Raw genomic sequence first — 13,200 nt, 5'->3', positions numbered from 1 at the left:
TACCCAAAAAAAAAAAAAAAAAAAAAAAGACACTGCATGGAGAATCAGTTTGTCCAACTGATGAAGAGAAAATGGTACTAAGAAACGTCCTATTGTAGAAAGACAATAATCAGCCAGTCCCAGGTTCAAATCCAGCCCTACCACTCTCTAGGGCGTGTTTTCTGATTCTCTTATTTGTTCCTCTTTAAAATGGGGACGATAATCCCTTCTCATGAGAGGCTGTGAACAGCTGATGAGATAATTTGTGTAAAGTACCTAATAAAGTATCAGAAGCTTGAGATGATAATAATTAAATCACTGATTCAGATAACAGGTGCTCTATGACTGTGCTAAGATGGTAGCCACTACGCACATGTGGCTATTTAAATTTAAATTACTTTAAAATTCAGTTCTTTAGTTGTCCTGGCCACAGGCCAAGTGCTCAACAGCCATACGTGGCTAACGGCTACCACAGTGGATAGCACAGGTGTGGAACACTTCCAACATCACAGGAGGTTCTACTGGACAGCACTGCTTTACAAGTTCTGAATAAGGGATACCCTGGGCCCGAGTGGACCAAAAAAACTCCCTGAGGAGTGGGATTCAAGTTTGAGTTTTGGAAGTTGGGTAACCATTAGACAGTTAGAAGGGGAAAGGACATTTCAAGTGTGGTTAAATGCATGAAGAAAGACCAGGCACTCTGAGGTCCAAGTCCTTATCCTCTGTCCCCACATTTGCACATGCCCTCCATGTTGGGGAAAATATCTTTTAACAACTAATTCTAATCTTTGAATGGAATCCAAAGTTTTAGATGTTCTTTTTGGGGCCCCCGGAGGCAAGGGGACTGGACGATCACCCCCTTCCCTGTGGTAACCCTTGTGAGTCTTAGAGGCAGGTACAGAGCACTGGGCAATGCCAGTGCTAAAAATCACCATGTTCATCCTGCTTTGAGCCCTCTTCCCCTCCTGTGTCTCTCCATCCCTTCCCCTCCTGTGTCTCTCCATCCCTTCCCCTCCTGTGTCTCTCCATCCCTTCCCCTTCTGTGTCTCTCCATCCCTTCCCCAGCAGCCAGGACAACTTGGAAACTCATCTGGAAGCTCCTCCTCTAGGGCCATCTCAGAGGTACATGCTTGTCTCTGAAATCAGCTGGGGCTTTACAACAGTCTACATCAGGCTGGGCTCCGAGTTCTTCCGTTTGCCTCTGATTCAATGCTCACCAGTACTACAGAGTGGATCCTTATGCTGACTGCAGCAAACCCGGGCTTCCTGGCAGAACCTTTAGACCCTTCAGGCAGTTGGGCTTTTCCTGCCATCTTATCCCTCGCCCTCATTCCCTGCTCACAATACTTATCCCTCTCCAACACTTAAACCATTCCTACCCCTTTTCACACATTCACACATCTCATTCTTCACATTTGAAATGCAGTCCTTTCTTTTTTCTTGTAGCCACACTGTTCCCAGCTTCCCAAAACTGGCTCAAAAATTGTCTTCCTGGTAGCCCTATTCCTGGAAAGTTCCAGGTCCTAGGGGACTCAGTTTGCCTCAGCTCATTTGCAGCTATTACTGAGTTGCTCCGCTAATACTTTAAAGCCATCTTGTGTGGCATGTGCAGCTTTCCTCACTTGGCTGGTCACTCACTGAGGATGGAATTATTACTTGGATGGAATCTTTTGAAGCAGAACAAGCCTAAAACAGAGCTCAGAAGTAGGGCCCCAAATTATATCCAGTGTCTCCTTTTGCCAGTTCTTTCAGAGCTCCCCCCACATATGTCCACCCCCAATTTGTCCATGCAGGGATCCCTTCAACACCCATGGGCACGGTCTCATCTTAGTTCATTCTCTCAGGGTGCAGGTGTTTACTAGCTGGCCTAACAAACCAGGTGATACTGTTGGGCAGGAATTGGTTTAGACCAGTGGCTGCACCCTGGGATTCCCAGGGGACCTTTTAAAAAATGTGACTGTCTGGGGACTTCCCTGGTGGCACAGTGGTTAAGAATCCGCCTGCCAATGCAGGGGACACGGGTTCGAGCCCTGGTCCGGGAAGATCCCACATGCCGCGGAGCAACCAAGTCTGTGCGCCACAACTACTGAGCCTGCGCTCTAGAGCCCGCGAGACACAACTACTGAAGCCCATGCGCCTAGAGCCCCTGCTCTGCAGCAAGAGAAGCCACCACGAGAAGCCCACGCACCGCAATGAAGAGTGGCCCCCGCTCACCACAACTAGAGAAAGCCCACGCGCAGACCCAACACAGCCATAAATAAATAAATAAAATGTGGCTGACTGTCTGGGCACTCTCTTAGACCAGCTGCATCAGGATCTCCAGCGTGAGTCTGGACTGCTCTCTGTCTTCCTTTCCCAACTCAGATAATGTGATAGACTATTTGCCCAAGCTGGGAAGAGACCAGGGGCAACAACATGACAGAATGTTTGGGAAAACGGGTTCTGGAGTGCTATTGTGTCTGTTCAAATGCCAGCTGCATGCATGTCCTTGTGGTCCTGGGCCAGCCTCTGAACTTGCCGGCTCCTTCCTCTGTAGATGGGAATAATGATAACAGCACCTCCTCATGGGGCCACCATGAGTGTCAAATGAGTTAATACTTATCAAGTACTTAGCACTGCAGTGCAGGCATACCGTAAATGCTCAATAAAGGTCGTTATTTTATTCCTTCTCTCCAACCTTCTCCCCAGTATCCTTTCTGAACCCCTCTCCCCTTCCCCTTAACAAAGCCCCATTTGAGGCCTGATGTGGGGGGATGCGGCACTAGGGGAGCACGTGATGGTACAGGGAATTTGGGGGAGACATATTCTTAAAGGTATCTGTGTCACTGCCTACTCTGCCCATGCTGGGAACTGCCCAAGCAGCAGGTGCAGTGGGTGAGAGGCCAGTTGGGAACCAAAAAGCTGCCCTCCACAATCCTCTGGAAAGGCTGTCCTTTTGTGCCCTTTCCCCCACCCCAGGCACTGGCCTGGATCACAAGCTGAATCAGGGGAGAGTGGTGGCTGCAAAGACACCACAGACGAGCCAAGACCTCCCTGCCTCACCTTCTCCTGGCATGAATGCACAGGTCTGTAACGGCAGCAGCTTTTCCCCGCACCATCTGACGTTTCTTCTGGATTTGCTTCAGCACCTAACAGAGCACTGCATAAATTCTGCTAAACAGGGAGGAGGGGTGGGATGAGGTGGGGGATATGAGGGTTAGAGGACAGACTAGAAAAGGTGGATTATTACAACACAGGCTTAAGCATTAAGATTCCCTTCTGAGGATGGGGAAGTGTACCCTAAAACAGAAGCAGGAGGACCCCCAAATAAACACTTTATCTGCTTCAAAATTTTGCCCAGGTCCAGCTCTGGAATAACCAGGGCAAATGAGCAGGAATGCAGGCTGCAGAGAAGCAGATGCCCGTAGGTAGAGTCTACCCCATCTTTATGTTACTACAGTTGTCACCTTACTACTCAGAGGGGCTGGGGGTAGTTGTGGACAAATTTGCTGGGCCCATTGCAAAGGTCCAAAGGAGCTTGCTTGGTGTCCTCATGTGCCCACATGGCTGTGGCATCCTTCTTGCCCAGCCAGGATAGCCCAGGATGTTTGCTGTGTCTACCTCATTCCTCTATTTTTCTCTCTTGAAATGCCTCACGCATCATTGAGGACCGAGTGTAGGTGCCACTGCTGGGAAGCTACCTTTGACTGGTGCAGCTTTCTCTAATTTACTCTTTCTCTTTAACTCTGAAGGCATTTACTGTCAGGTTCTCTCATCCTCTGACCAATCGCCATCTTGCGATGCCTCTTACATGCTACCTTACACCATTATTTAACTTTTGGTTCCTGTGTATTTTCTTCCTATGGAAGCTCTGAGCTCCCTGAGGCCGTGGCTTCTGAATCTTTGAAACCTGTACAGCAGCTAGAATAGAGTTGAGCATATTCATTCAACAAACAGTTATTGAGCATTTTCAACATGCCAAGCACTGTGCTAGGCGCTGGGCATTCATCAGCGAACAAGACAGACTAATATATATGTATATATATGTATACTTTTTTTTTAATTGGGGTATACTTGTTTTACAATGTTGTGTTAGTTTCTACTGTACAGAGAAGTGGAATTCCTTGTGCTATACAGCAGGTTCTTATTAGTTATCTATTTTATACATATTAGTGTATATATGTCAATCCCAATCTCCCAGTCATTCCACACACGCCCCGCCCCGTCCCCGCGCTTCCCCCCTTGGTGTCCATACGTTTGTTCTCTATCTGTGTCTCTATTTCTGCCTTGCAAACCAGTTCATCAAGACAGACTAATATATTAAAAGCATTTAGTAAATATTTGCTAAACAGATGCATGGATGGATGCATGGATAGATGGATGGGTTGGTGGGTGAGTGGATGAGGTCCATACTGTGGCATCCTTTCTGTTCTGTGTTACTGCAGAGAAAAAGCTTCTTTTCTCTCCTGTAACCCCACAACTGTTCTGGGTAGAAGACAGTCCCAAGAAATTTAGTTTTAAGTTAAGGGTAGGGAGACCGGTAACTCAGAGATGGTAAGGTACCCACTTAAAGGCTTCTATTTGGTCATGCTGAAGCCAGAAGAGATGGGACCAACAAATCTAGTATAAGAGGGAATCCCATAGAATACGCAGGTCCTCAGGGTCTTCAGATGCTATTTGGGACTACTCAGGCATCTCTTCAGAGTATCCTTGTCAGATAGATGTCCCCCAGCCTCAGTGCTAACACCTTCACGACAGGGCACCAGGGGCCAATGTTCCATTGCTGCTCCTGGTCAGTTCCCCTCTCCTTTCTTCCATGTTGCCTCCCACATCCAAGTAACATCCAGAGTAGAACCAGCTCAGGTTTTGGCCATGACACCCTCACCTGCAGTGTGTGCACGTACGTGTACCTGCATATGTGCGTATCTGCAGGTACCCGTATGTGCACATGCTGGAGCCTGGCATCCCAGCTCCGGCTTCTCAGGCTGTCTTCCCAATTTGGAACTGGGCTGTGACCTCAGCTGGAGCCTGGGCCCATCCTCAGCCTGGACAAAGCCTAGTCAGGGATGAACAGGCTTGGAGAGAGTCCAGGAAACCACACAGACGACCCTAAGGAGAGGAGACAGAGTATTTTGTTCCTTTTAAAGAAGTACGCTTCCCTCTCCTACAAGCTTAGCCTGCTCAACTGAAGAGCCAGGAAAAGCAGTTGGTGCTTGGTGGCTGGAGAGGTGCAGGGCTGAACTTGACAGTGTCCTATCTTATTCCTAATCCAGCTCCTTGCTTATTTGAACGTACCCCTAAATGGACAAGAATTTTCTCCCTTTCAGTGTGGACTAAACCAACAACCCTGAGTCAGAGGTGTTTAGAGGATGAGTAGGGTAGAGGGTAGTGGCAGTGGGGAGGAAAGAACAGAATACCGGAGAGGGAGTCAGTCCGTGGGCTGAGGCACATTCCCTTTTCATGATGATCAGTCTTCTCTCTCCAAATTGATGGGAAAAAATAACAAGATAAACAGTGATGATGTCAGATAATGTATAATTCCATCAAGCACGCAAAGTTCTTTCATGTAGGCCATTTCATGTGGTTCTCAAACAGTCCTGTCTCTCACTGAATCGATGAGGGACACGCCCAGAGACAGCATCTTGGGAAAGAGAAAACAGCTGGTGCACAGCCAGGACACAGGTTTTCTGACTCCCAGTCTGGTGCTCTCTCAGTATACAATGTCTTTTATAAATGTATGACGGAGGAATCATGCCTTGGCTGTCATCGCGCCCCCCGCCCATCCCCACCCCGACTTAGCACTTAGTTCCACATGAAGCAAGCATCCACTGTGGAACCACGGAATGGCCTGGAACTGACATTCGGATGTTCCTGGGAGTAAGTCAGCAGTAGGCATACAGATGCTCCCAGGCTTTGGGCATGGGGGCAGCAGGGAGGAGGGCAGGGCTGTGTGTGGGCAGCGAAGGAGGGTGGTTGCACCATGGTGGGAGCAGACAGAGTTCCAGTGAGGAAGGGGTGGGCAGTGCAGCAGCGGGCAGGTGTCTCCTGCCCTTGGATTCACTAGGCTGGGCGAAGCAGCTGGTTAGAAACAAAAACAAACACCAGGGATACAGGTTCCTGCTGTTAACAGCTTCAAACCGCCAGAGGAAAACTCCAAATAAATATAATTAGAAACTTGTAAAAACGTCCTCTCTGTAAACCTGCTCCCCAGGGTCTACCCTTTAAGCGCCCCCCTTCTCCCAGCTCCCCCCAAGCCCACATATCCTGACACTCCACCCTCTCCGAGGGATTCCTTAGATCTGTTTCCTTATTCTGGATCTTCTCTCCAGCCCAGCAGCTCCTGCCCAGGTCTGTCCTCAGCTGTTACCATCAGTGACCAGAGGCAGATAGCCCCTGGCCTGAGGATCTGACATCCAAACCCCACAGATCTCTAGGGCTATGGTTCTAGCCACAGGGAAACCATAGGTAAGAGTGAGGGCCACAGCACCCTATTTAAGGGGCATCATTCTGCCTGTAGGGCCAAATTGCAAAATCCAATGGCAACTACAAGACGGTGCCTTGGCCTGAAAAGGGGAGATGTCTAGGTTGGAGCACAACAGAGAGAGCTAGTCTTGGAAACTGAGACTATATGGTGTGGGGCAAGAACTGGGGCCCTGGGGCCTTGCCCAGAGAGTACTCAGTTCCCAGGACACAAACATTTCAGCTCTACTTCCCAATGCAGTTGGGTACACGTACATTCGCACACACAAAAACACACACGTGTCCTGCAGGGGCTGTTTCCAGGGGGAAATACCCCACTTAAGGACACGGTAAGAGCTATCAGGTATGTGAGGCCCCAGGAAAGTGGGGGTGGGGGTGAAGAAAAGAAGAGTAGCCACATGACGTAGACTCGGGCAGGAGAGAGTGAAGCAGGGCCCAGGGAGAAAAAGGCATGAGATTCAGGCGAGAAGCCTGGGGAGCCCCAGCTGCAGGACTGGGGCTTGCTATAGTGTCTTCCACCTTCAGCTGGAAGGATTTTGAAGAGATGCATAATCTTAGAGCTGAAAGGGACCCTACTGATACTCTCGTCCATTTCGTAAGTGAGGAAGAGAATTTCAGTTATGTCCTCAGAGGCCCCAACCCTCGGGCTCTGCATTTACCTAAAGCCACTGGTACCTACCATACTTCCCACCCTGTGTCATTTGGGGCTAGCAGTATGTGGGCATGAAAAGAAGAGAGTGGCCAGTCTGGTGACAGAGGGGCCAAAGGGGACGAGGAGGGGAGGGTCCACGTTCCCACTTAGTGCAGGCAGCTAGCTCCTCTACCCCTCAAACATCCCTGGGTTGGCAGTTGTATCACTTTTCCCCCCAAGGACCGGCAGTCCCTCTGTTTCCAGACTCCTGTCTAATAACTGAGCCTGAAGAAGCTGTCCCCAGGTCTGGGCCTCTTGTGGGTACTGCCAGCCTCAGAGTAACTCTGCAGTTTCCAGCCCTGACAGGGACTCTTTCTTATAAGTGGTCATGTGCTAGGGGTATGGGACGTCAAAGGAGGCCCACACCCTGACACGCAGGGACCAGAGCCGGGGGTAGGGACTGGGGTTAGTTCAGGCAGCAAGCTCTTTACCTCCATCTTCTCAAGACGGTCTGAAGCCATCCATTCCCTTCCCCCATGCTCAGTTCAAGGCTCGGGACCTAGCCATTCCACTTCTTTACTTCTCCAATGAAAACAAAATGCACGTTGCCTGCTTCCTTTTCCCTCTCACCAGAGCACAGACACACACTCACACACCCTGAGTCATGCACACGCACGCTCACACGCCCCAGTGAGTGCACACCGCGCATTCCCAAACTCACACCCAGGGCTGGCTCCTTTTACAACAGGTCCCAGCCGCTTACATCTCAAACCGGTTCTCATGTGCTCGGATTCCTGAAGGTTTCAGGGAACAGTCTCATTTAGGGGTGCTGATAACTTTCTTCGTTCTCTGCCTGTAGTAATTCTGGCCTCGGTGTCTTCTAGTCCCCTCTCTCTCATTCCACCCTGCAGAGACTTGGGAGATGAAGGGTGAGAAGGGGAAAAGTTCTCCCCTGGCTCCAGGCTTTCCCCACCCCCTTAGAGGACATGTCACTGAGAGAAGAGAGGTCAAAGGGATTCCTGAGGAATTTCTAAGCAGTCCACCCCCACCTCTCCACCCTTCTGGAAAAATGAGGGGTGGGGGTCAGGCTTAAAGGGAAGATCAGGCTCCAAGAGTGGAGGCTGCCTCTCCCTCTCTCTCCCCAGTGTGGCCTGGATGGGGCACGGGCAATAGCCGGCTGCCCACGGGGCCACCCTCACCCGCTGACACCGTTATGGTTTTCATTTCATATTTTGGAGGGAGGGGCTAGGAGGAACAGTCCCCTCACTGTAAGAGCCGGCCACAGGAGCCCAGGGAAGCGGGGAGGAGAGGAAACAGCCACATTAAAGAGGAAGAGAGGCGTGGGGGAAAGAGAAAGAGACACACACATACACCCAGACAGAGACCCGGAGAGACGCATCGAGACAGAGAGACACTGTCTGCTGCCAGATGAGCGCCCAGTCCCAGGGATGGTGTTACTTGGAAACTCTAAATATACGACGTTATCAAAATTCTATCCCTAATGAGGAGAGGAAACAACCAGGTAAACTAAATGGCCAGGCTGGCTCTCCCAGCTGGCCCTGGGGACAAGTTTTCCCCAGGAGGCCAGGAGACCTTTTCATTCAGCTGTAACCTGAGCCCCATGCAAGGATTAGGTCTTTTTAACCACTGCTGCACACCACCAGCCCCCCCTCAAAAAAAACAAAGCAAATTAATGCTTTTAAGTTAACAATTATCCTGGTTATCCAGTCTGTCTACTTTAAAATACACAGACAGGCACTTGAAAAACACTCAAAATCATGTACCCTCATGCTCACTCATTCCCAGTCACACACACAGTTCTCAAAGACACCAAAACATCTGTATACATGCTTAACAACTAACTCACAACAGAGACATACACCAGCTATGTCACCTGTGGGTGATCATGGTAAACCTCACACACACCCACACACCCACACACCCACACACACACACACACACACACACACCTGCATACTCAGGGTTCCCTTCTGTGTCCCTCCCCTCCTCTCCATTCCACACCACTTTGGTTCTCCCCTGGTGAATCTCTGGAGAAAAGGGACAGAGGCTCAGATATACCCAGTGCTATAGTAACTCTTGGCAAGATACTTGCCAAGGTTATTTGTATTTTAAAGACTTGCTAGAGCTTCATTTAAAAGCATGTGGCATTCAAAGCACACCTTCTGGCACTGGTGATACCTTGGAGATATGTCTGAGACCAAGGAATGTCCACAGCACCGTCTATGGGTAAGGCTGCCCTGCCCGGTCAATACTTGTCCTTCCTGCAACATTGGCCTGTAGATTTGGGACCACAGATGTCCCCATATACCAGCAAACCTGTTGTGAGGCAACTCTAGAAGACCAGGTTGATAAATTTCCTGAATAGTAGGGTTAAAGGTAGCTGAAACGACAGGCTTGGAATCTACGCCCAGCTAGACTCAGGGATCAGAAGGAAGGAAGACGTGAAGCTAACTGCAGCCCAGGCAGAGCAAGTGTGGCTCGAATGTGAGATAAGCAGTGGGCAAAACTATAGTCTGTAAGCTCCTTGAGGGCAGGGCCTCCGCTCTGGCTGCATTTCCCACAGCAGCAGCAGGATGAAATGCAAGAGGGAGCCCTGAAGTACCTCCGAGAGATTCTGAGTCCCTCTGTCCCTGAAGGATGTTGATCTCTCAGGCTTGAAAGCCTTGGCTTGATGGCACCTGTCCCTTCTTGGAGTCTCCATCTGCCCCACAAACCCCCCCTGAATATACTGCTTGCTCCTCCTTTTGGCCCCAGCCTCACTAGGCCACTACAGACACTGGCTTCAACTTAAAAGAGGCCCTTATCTCGTCTCTAGATTACTGCATGAAATCTGTTCCTTCCTTCAGACTAAACTCCCTAGCTAATTCCATGTTATGAGTAAGTCAGCATGCACTACAAAAACCACCTTTGTTTATGAAAACACAAGCAAATCCACAGTGGGAGAGGGGCTACTCCCAGCCTGGGGGTGGCAGTGGTAGTGGGCTGTCTGGAACCAGGACTAGAGAAGCGGCAGTTTGGGGTTGGAAGGGGTGGGGGTGAGGTCTGGTATTTGACAGCCAAGGGTCTCTAGTGTTTGGGTTCTGTTAAAGGACAGGCTGGAGGAGGAAGGGGGTAGTTGAAGAGGCAGTGCTTGGGGAGAAGAGGATGGCACTGATATAGCACCTTCCTTTTAAGAGAGTGGGAGCCCATCCAGGACACAGAGCGGCTTACGAGCCAAGTGCTCAGGCTCCAGGACACAGCGACCTGACTGCCAGAGACTCAGACTTCCCCAACTCCCAAGTTCAACTTTCCCTGGTGGCCCAGCCACCTCCACACCCCAACTTGGCTTCAAGGAGCCCCTAGGACAATAGGCAGAATCATATTCTCCTGGGCAAAGCTGAGGCATGAGGAATTTTCTTTTTGTCCATATAAATCTCTTCCTGGGTGAGGACTCGATGGGGGAAGGGTGCAGCAGGAGGTCAAGGAGGAGGGGAGTCTGTCCCCAAGAGAACTGTAGCCCACCAGCCTGGTTTCTGCCAGCACAGCCTTGGGACTGGCCAGGCAATGAGCCTGGGGTCAGGGATGGGGGCGGGAGGGCCTCCCTGTCTCTCTCTAATTCCTAGAGGGATCTGTCAGAGCTCCCCAGCCTGGAATTTTACTTTGTTATTTTAATGCAATTCTGACCTGGATTTAAATGGAATTGGAAACCCAAGGCCTTAATAAATAAATATTATGATAAGAAATGAAAGCCATGCAAGACGAAAGAGATTTCCCCCCAAACAGGCAGAAATGCGACATTCTTGCCGGGAGCCAGAGTCACAGAAATTTTCTTCTCTTCTTCAGCCCCCTACCATCCAGAGGGAGACAGTTGGTTCTTTGGTTTTCCTTAAAAGATCCTATCTTTGTTTAACATTTTTCTGATAAGACAACTTCGAAATTTCTGTCTAACTTTGAAGACTGGGGGCGAGGGGAAGAAATATAGCATGGCTGAAAAAGTTTTCATTCTTTCAGTCTGTCCAGGCCAGAACTTAAGTTTTCTGACAATGTTTGAGAGGAGAGAAGATTCTCTCTCATACTTCTGGAGGACCAGAAGTCTTTGGAAGATGCTGGGGTGGCAATGAAGTCAGGCAGAATTCTGAGATGCGTGGTCACTTCTGCCCACGGCTCCCCAAACTTCTCACTCACCCGTACCGCCCCTGGCTCCTCCAGCCTTTCGCCTGGGGCGCAGCGCCCAGAGGTCAGGCCCCCAGCCGAGGAGTGCGGGTGCACAGTGCCCGCTCCTGACAGCAGCACGCCTCCCAGCACCTGCCCTGCCCCTCGGAAATCGCGCCCCCGCCCTCGGGCCCTACAGCCCAGGCAGCCCGGCGCCCGCGCGCCCCTCCTTCCTTACCTTGCACGGCTTTGCTGTGCTGGGCGGCGCGGGCGTGGACCAGCAGGACTAGCAGGCAGAGCCCGGGCACGCGTCCCGAGCCCATGGCTGAAGCTACGGGCGGCCGGGCGGCCGGAGCCGGTCTCGCGGCCCGGGGAGGGCGGAAGCGGGCAGGGCCCCCTCGCGCCGGAGGGGGAAGGGGAGGGGGTGCCCCGCCGGGGCCGGGCCGGGGAGTGCGGGCGCGGACCGCGGACCGCGGCGCCCTTGGCGAGAGGCTCCCGATGCTGCCGGCTTCTCCCGGCCCGACGCCGGGGAGAGCGAGGCGGAGAGCGGGACGAGGCTGGGGGCGCCCGGCGCCGCTGACGGAGGGGAGCCCCCGCCCTCTCCAAGCCCGGCTCCGCTAGCGGCGGCGGCGGGGCTGCTCCGTATAATCCCACCCAATTCTCAGCTTCGTCTGGAGAGAGCTGCAGCGGAGAGCGCGCAGAGCCCGAGCGAGGGACCTGAGAAAGGGGAGGGGAAACGCAGCGCCAGAAACACGCCCTTTCTGCCTCTCTTTCTTCCTCCCTCGCTCTTTCTCCTTCTCTCAGGCTCCGTCTCTTTTTCTTCGCCTTTCTCCTCCTCCTCCTCTTTCTCCTCCTCTCCTCGCTCCTTTTCGTTTTCTTCCTCCTCCCCCTCCTCCTCCACCACCTCCTTTTCCGTGGCCTTTTTTCTTTCAAATGGGGCCTCGGCGCGGCGGCCGCTCCCCCTGCGCGCCCGGGCGCGGCGGCCCCCTCCCCAGGCTGCCGGGCCGCTGCCTGCAGGAATTTACAATCCGGCGCTGGGGGAGCGGGCCCGGTCTCCATGGAGACGGCTTCCCCGGGAGCAGGGAGGTCAGGCGCAGACCGCGCACAATCAATGGATCAATGGAAGCACCGCTCGGCTCCAGACCAAACAGCACCCGGCTCCGGCTCGTCCTGTCTACCGGCGGAAAGAGTGGGGGAGCTAGGGTGCGCCCCCGCGCTCGCACGCGATGAGGGCTGTGCGACGCAGGTTTGCACTCACACCTACAACAGGAGACAAAGAGAGTGAAGGGTGTCGGGGAGGCTGGGCTAGACCGGACGGGCACTCAGGCTCGCCCGCCGACACAGCCCGACACGCGGGACACAGCCACACGGGACCTCGAAAAACTGAGAGCGGCTCCGACAGCGGGTCGAGTTACGCCCTCCCAACTCTCACCTCCACCACAGACCCCACACCCTCAGGACTCAGTCCCCAATTCGTAGTGCCGAGTCCACTTTAATTGAGGACCGAGAAGAAAGTAGCGTTTCCGCAGCTGAAACTGCCAGCTCCAGGGCAGACTCCCTTGCAGTTAAGGCCTCGGAGAGAGCCCATCCGGCGCCCTACCCGCACAGACCTGGGTTTATTTATAAAAAACAGTCTCATGCGCTTAGCACAGGGGCAAAGGCTAACCCGCAGAAATCTGCCTATGTGTGTAAACACAGAGACCCAAAGATAGGCACAACGTTCTCCTCCATACCTGCCCTCCCACCTTCAAGATGTGGTCCCCACCAGAACATTCTTAAGCCTTCATCCTTCCAACTTGCAGGAGCAGAAAAGGAAAGATGAACGATATTTTTAAAAATAGGGGCAAAGTGTGCCAAAGGAGCAGTGTCCCTGAACCGTGGACCACACCTCCTGACGCATTTACCAGCTCTGCATCTTCTCTCCTTCCATTCTAGCGGAAAGATGAAGGACCTCTTGAAAGGTAGTGGGAGCTTTCTTG

The 13,200-nt window shown here is 52.1% G+C and overlaps 1 protein-coding gene across 3 annotated transcripts in view; it reads right to left on the bottom strand.

Moving 5' to 3' along the window:
* SCUBE3 (signal peptide, CUB domain and EGF like domain containing 3) overlaps positions 1-11,544 on the bottom strand; it is a 37,297-nt gene extending 25,753 nt beyond the window's left edge. For all 3 annotated transcript variants that reach the window (XM_024766301.1, XM_024766299.1, XM_024766300.1), the window contains exon 1: positions 11,460-11,544. In XM_024766301.1, the coding sequence (XP_024622069.1) occupies positions 11,460-11,544 (85 nt within the window). The remainder of the gene's footprint in view (positions 1-11,459) is intronic.
* Positions 11,545-13,200: the final 1,656 nt, after the last annotated feature.

The sequence above is a fragment of the Neophocaena asiaeorientalis genome, unplaced genomic scaffold (assembly GCF_003031525.2).
Source record: "Neophocaena asiaeorientalis asiaeorientalis breed wild unplaced genomic scaffold, Neophocaena_asiaeorientalis_V1.1 scaffold46, whole genome shotgun sequence".
In the NCBI taxonomy this organism is placed as follows: domain Eukaryota; kingdom Metazoa; phylum Chordata; class Mammalia; order Artiodactyla; family Phocoenidae; genus Neophocaena; species Neophocaena asiaeorientalis.
This window is presented reverse-complemented; position numbering and strand designations above follow the sequence as displayed.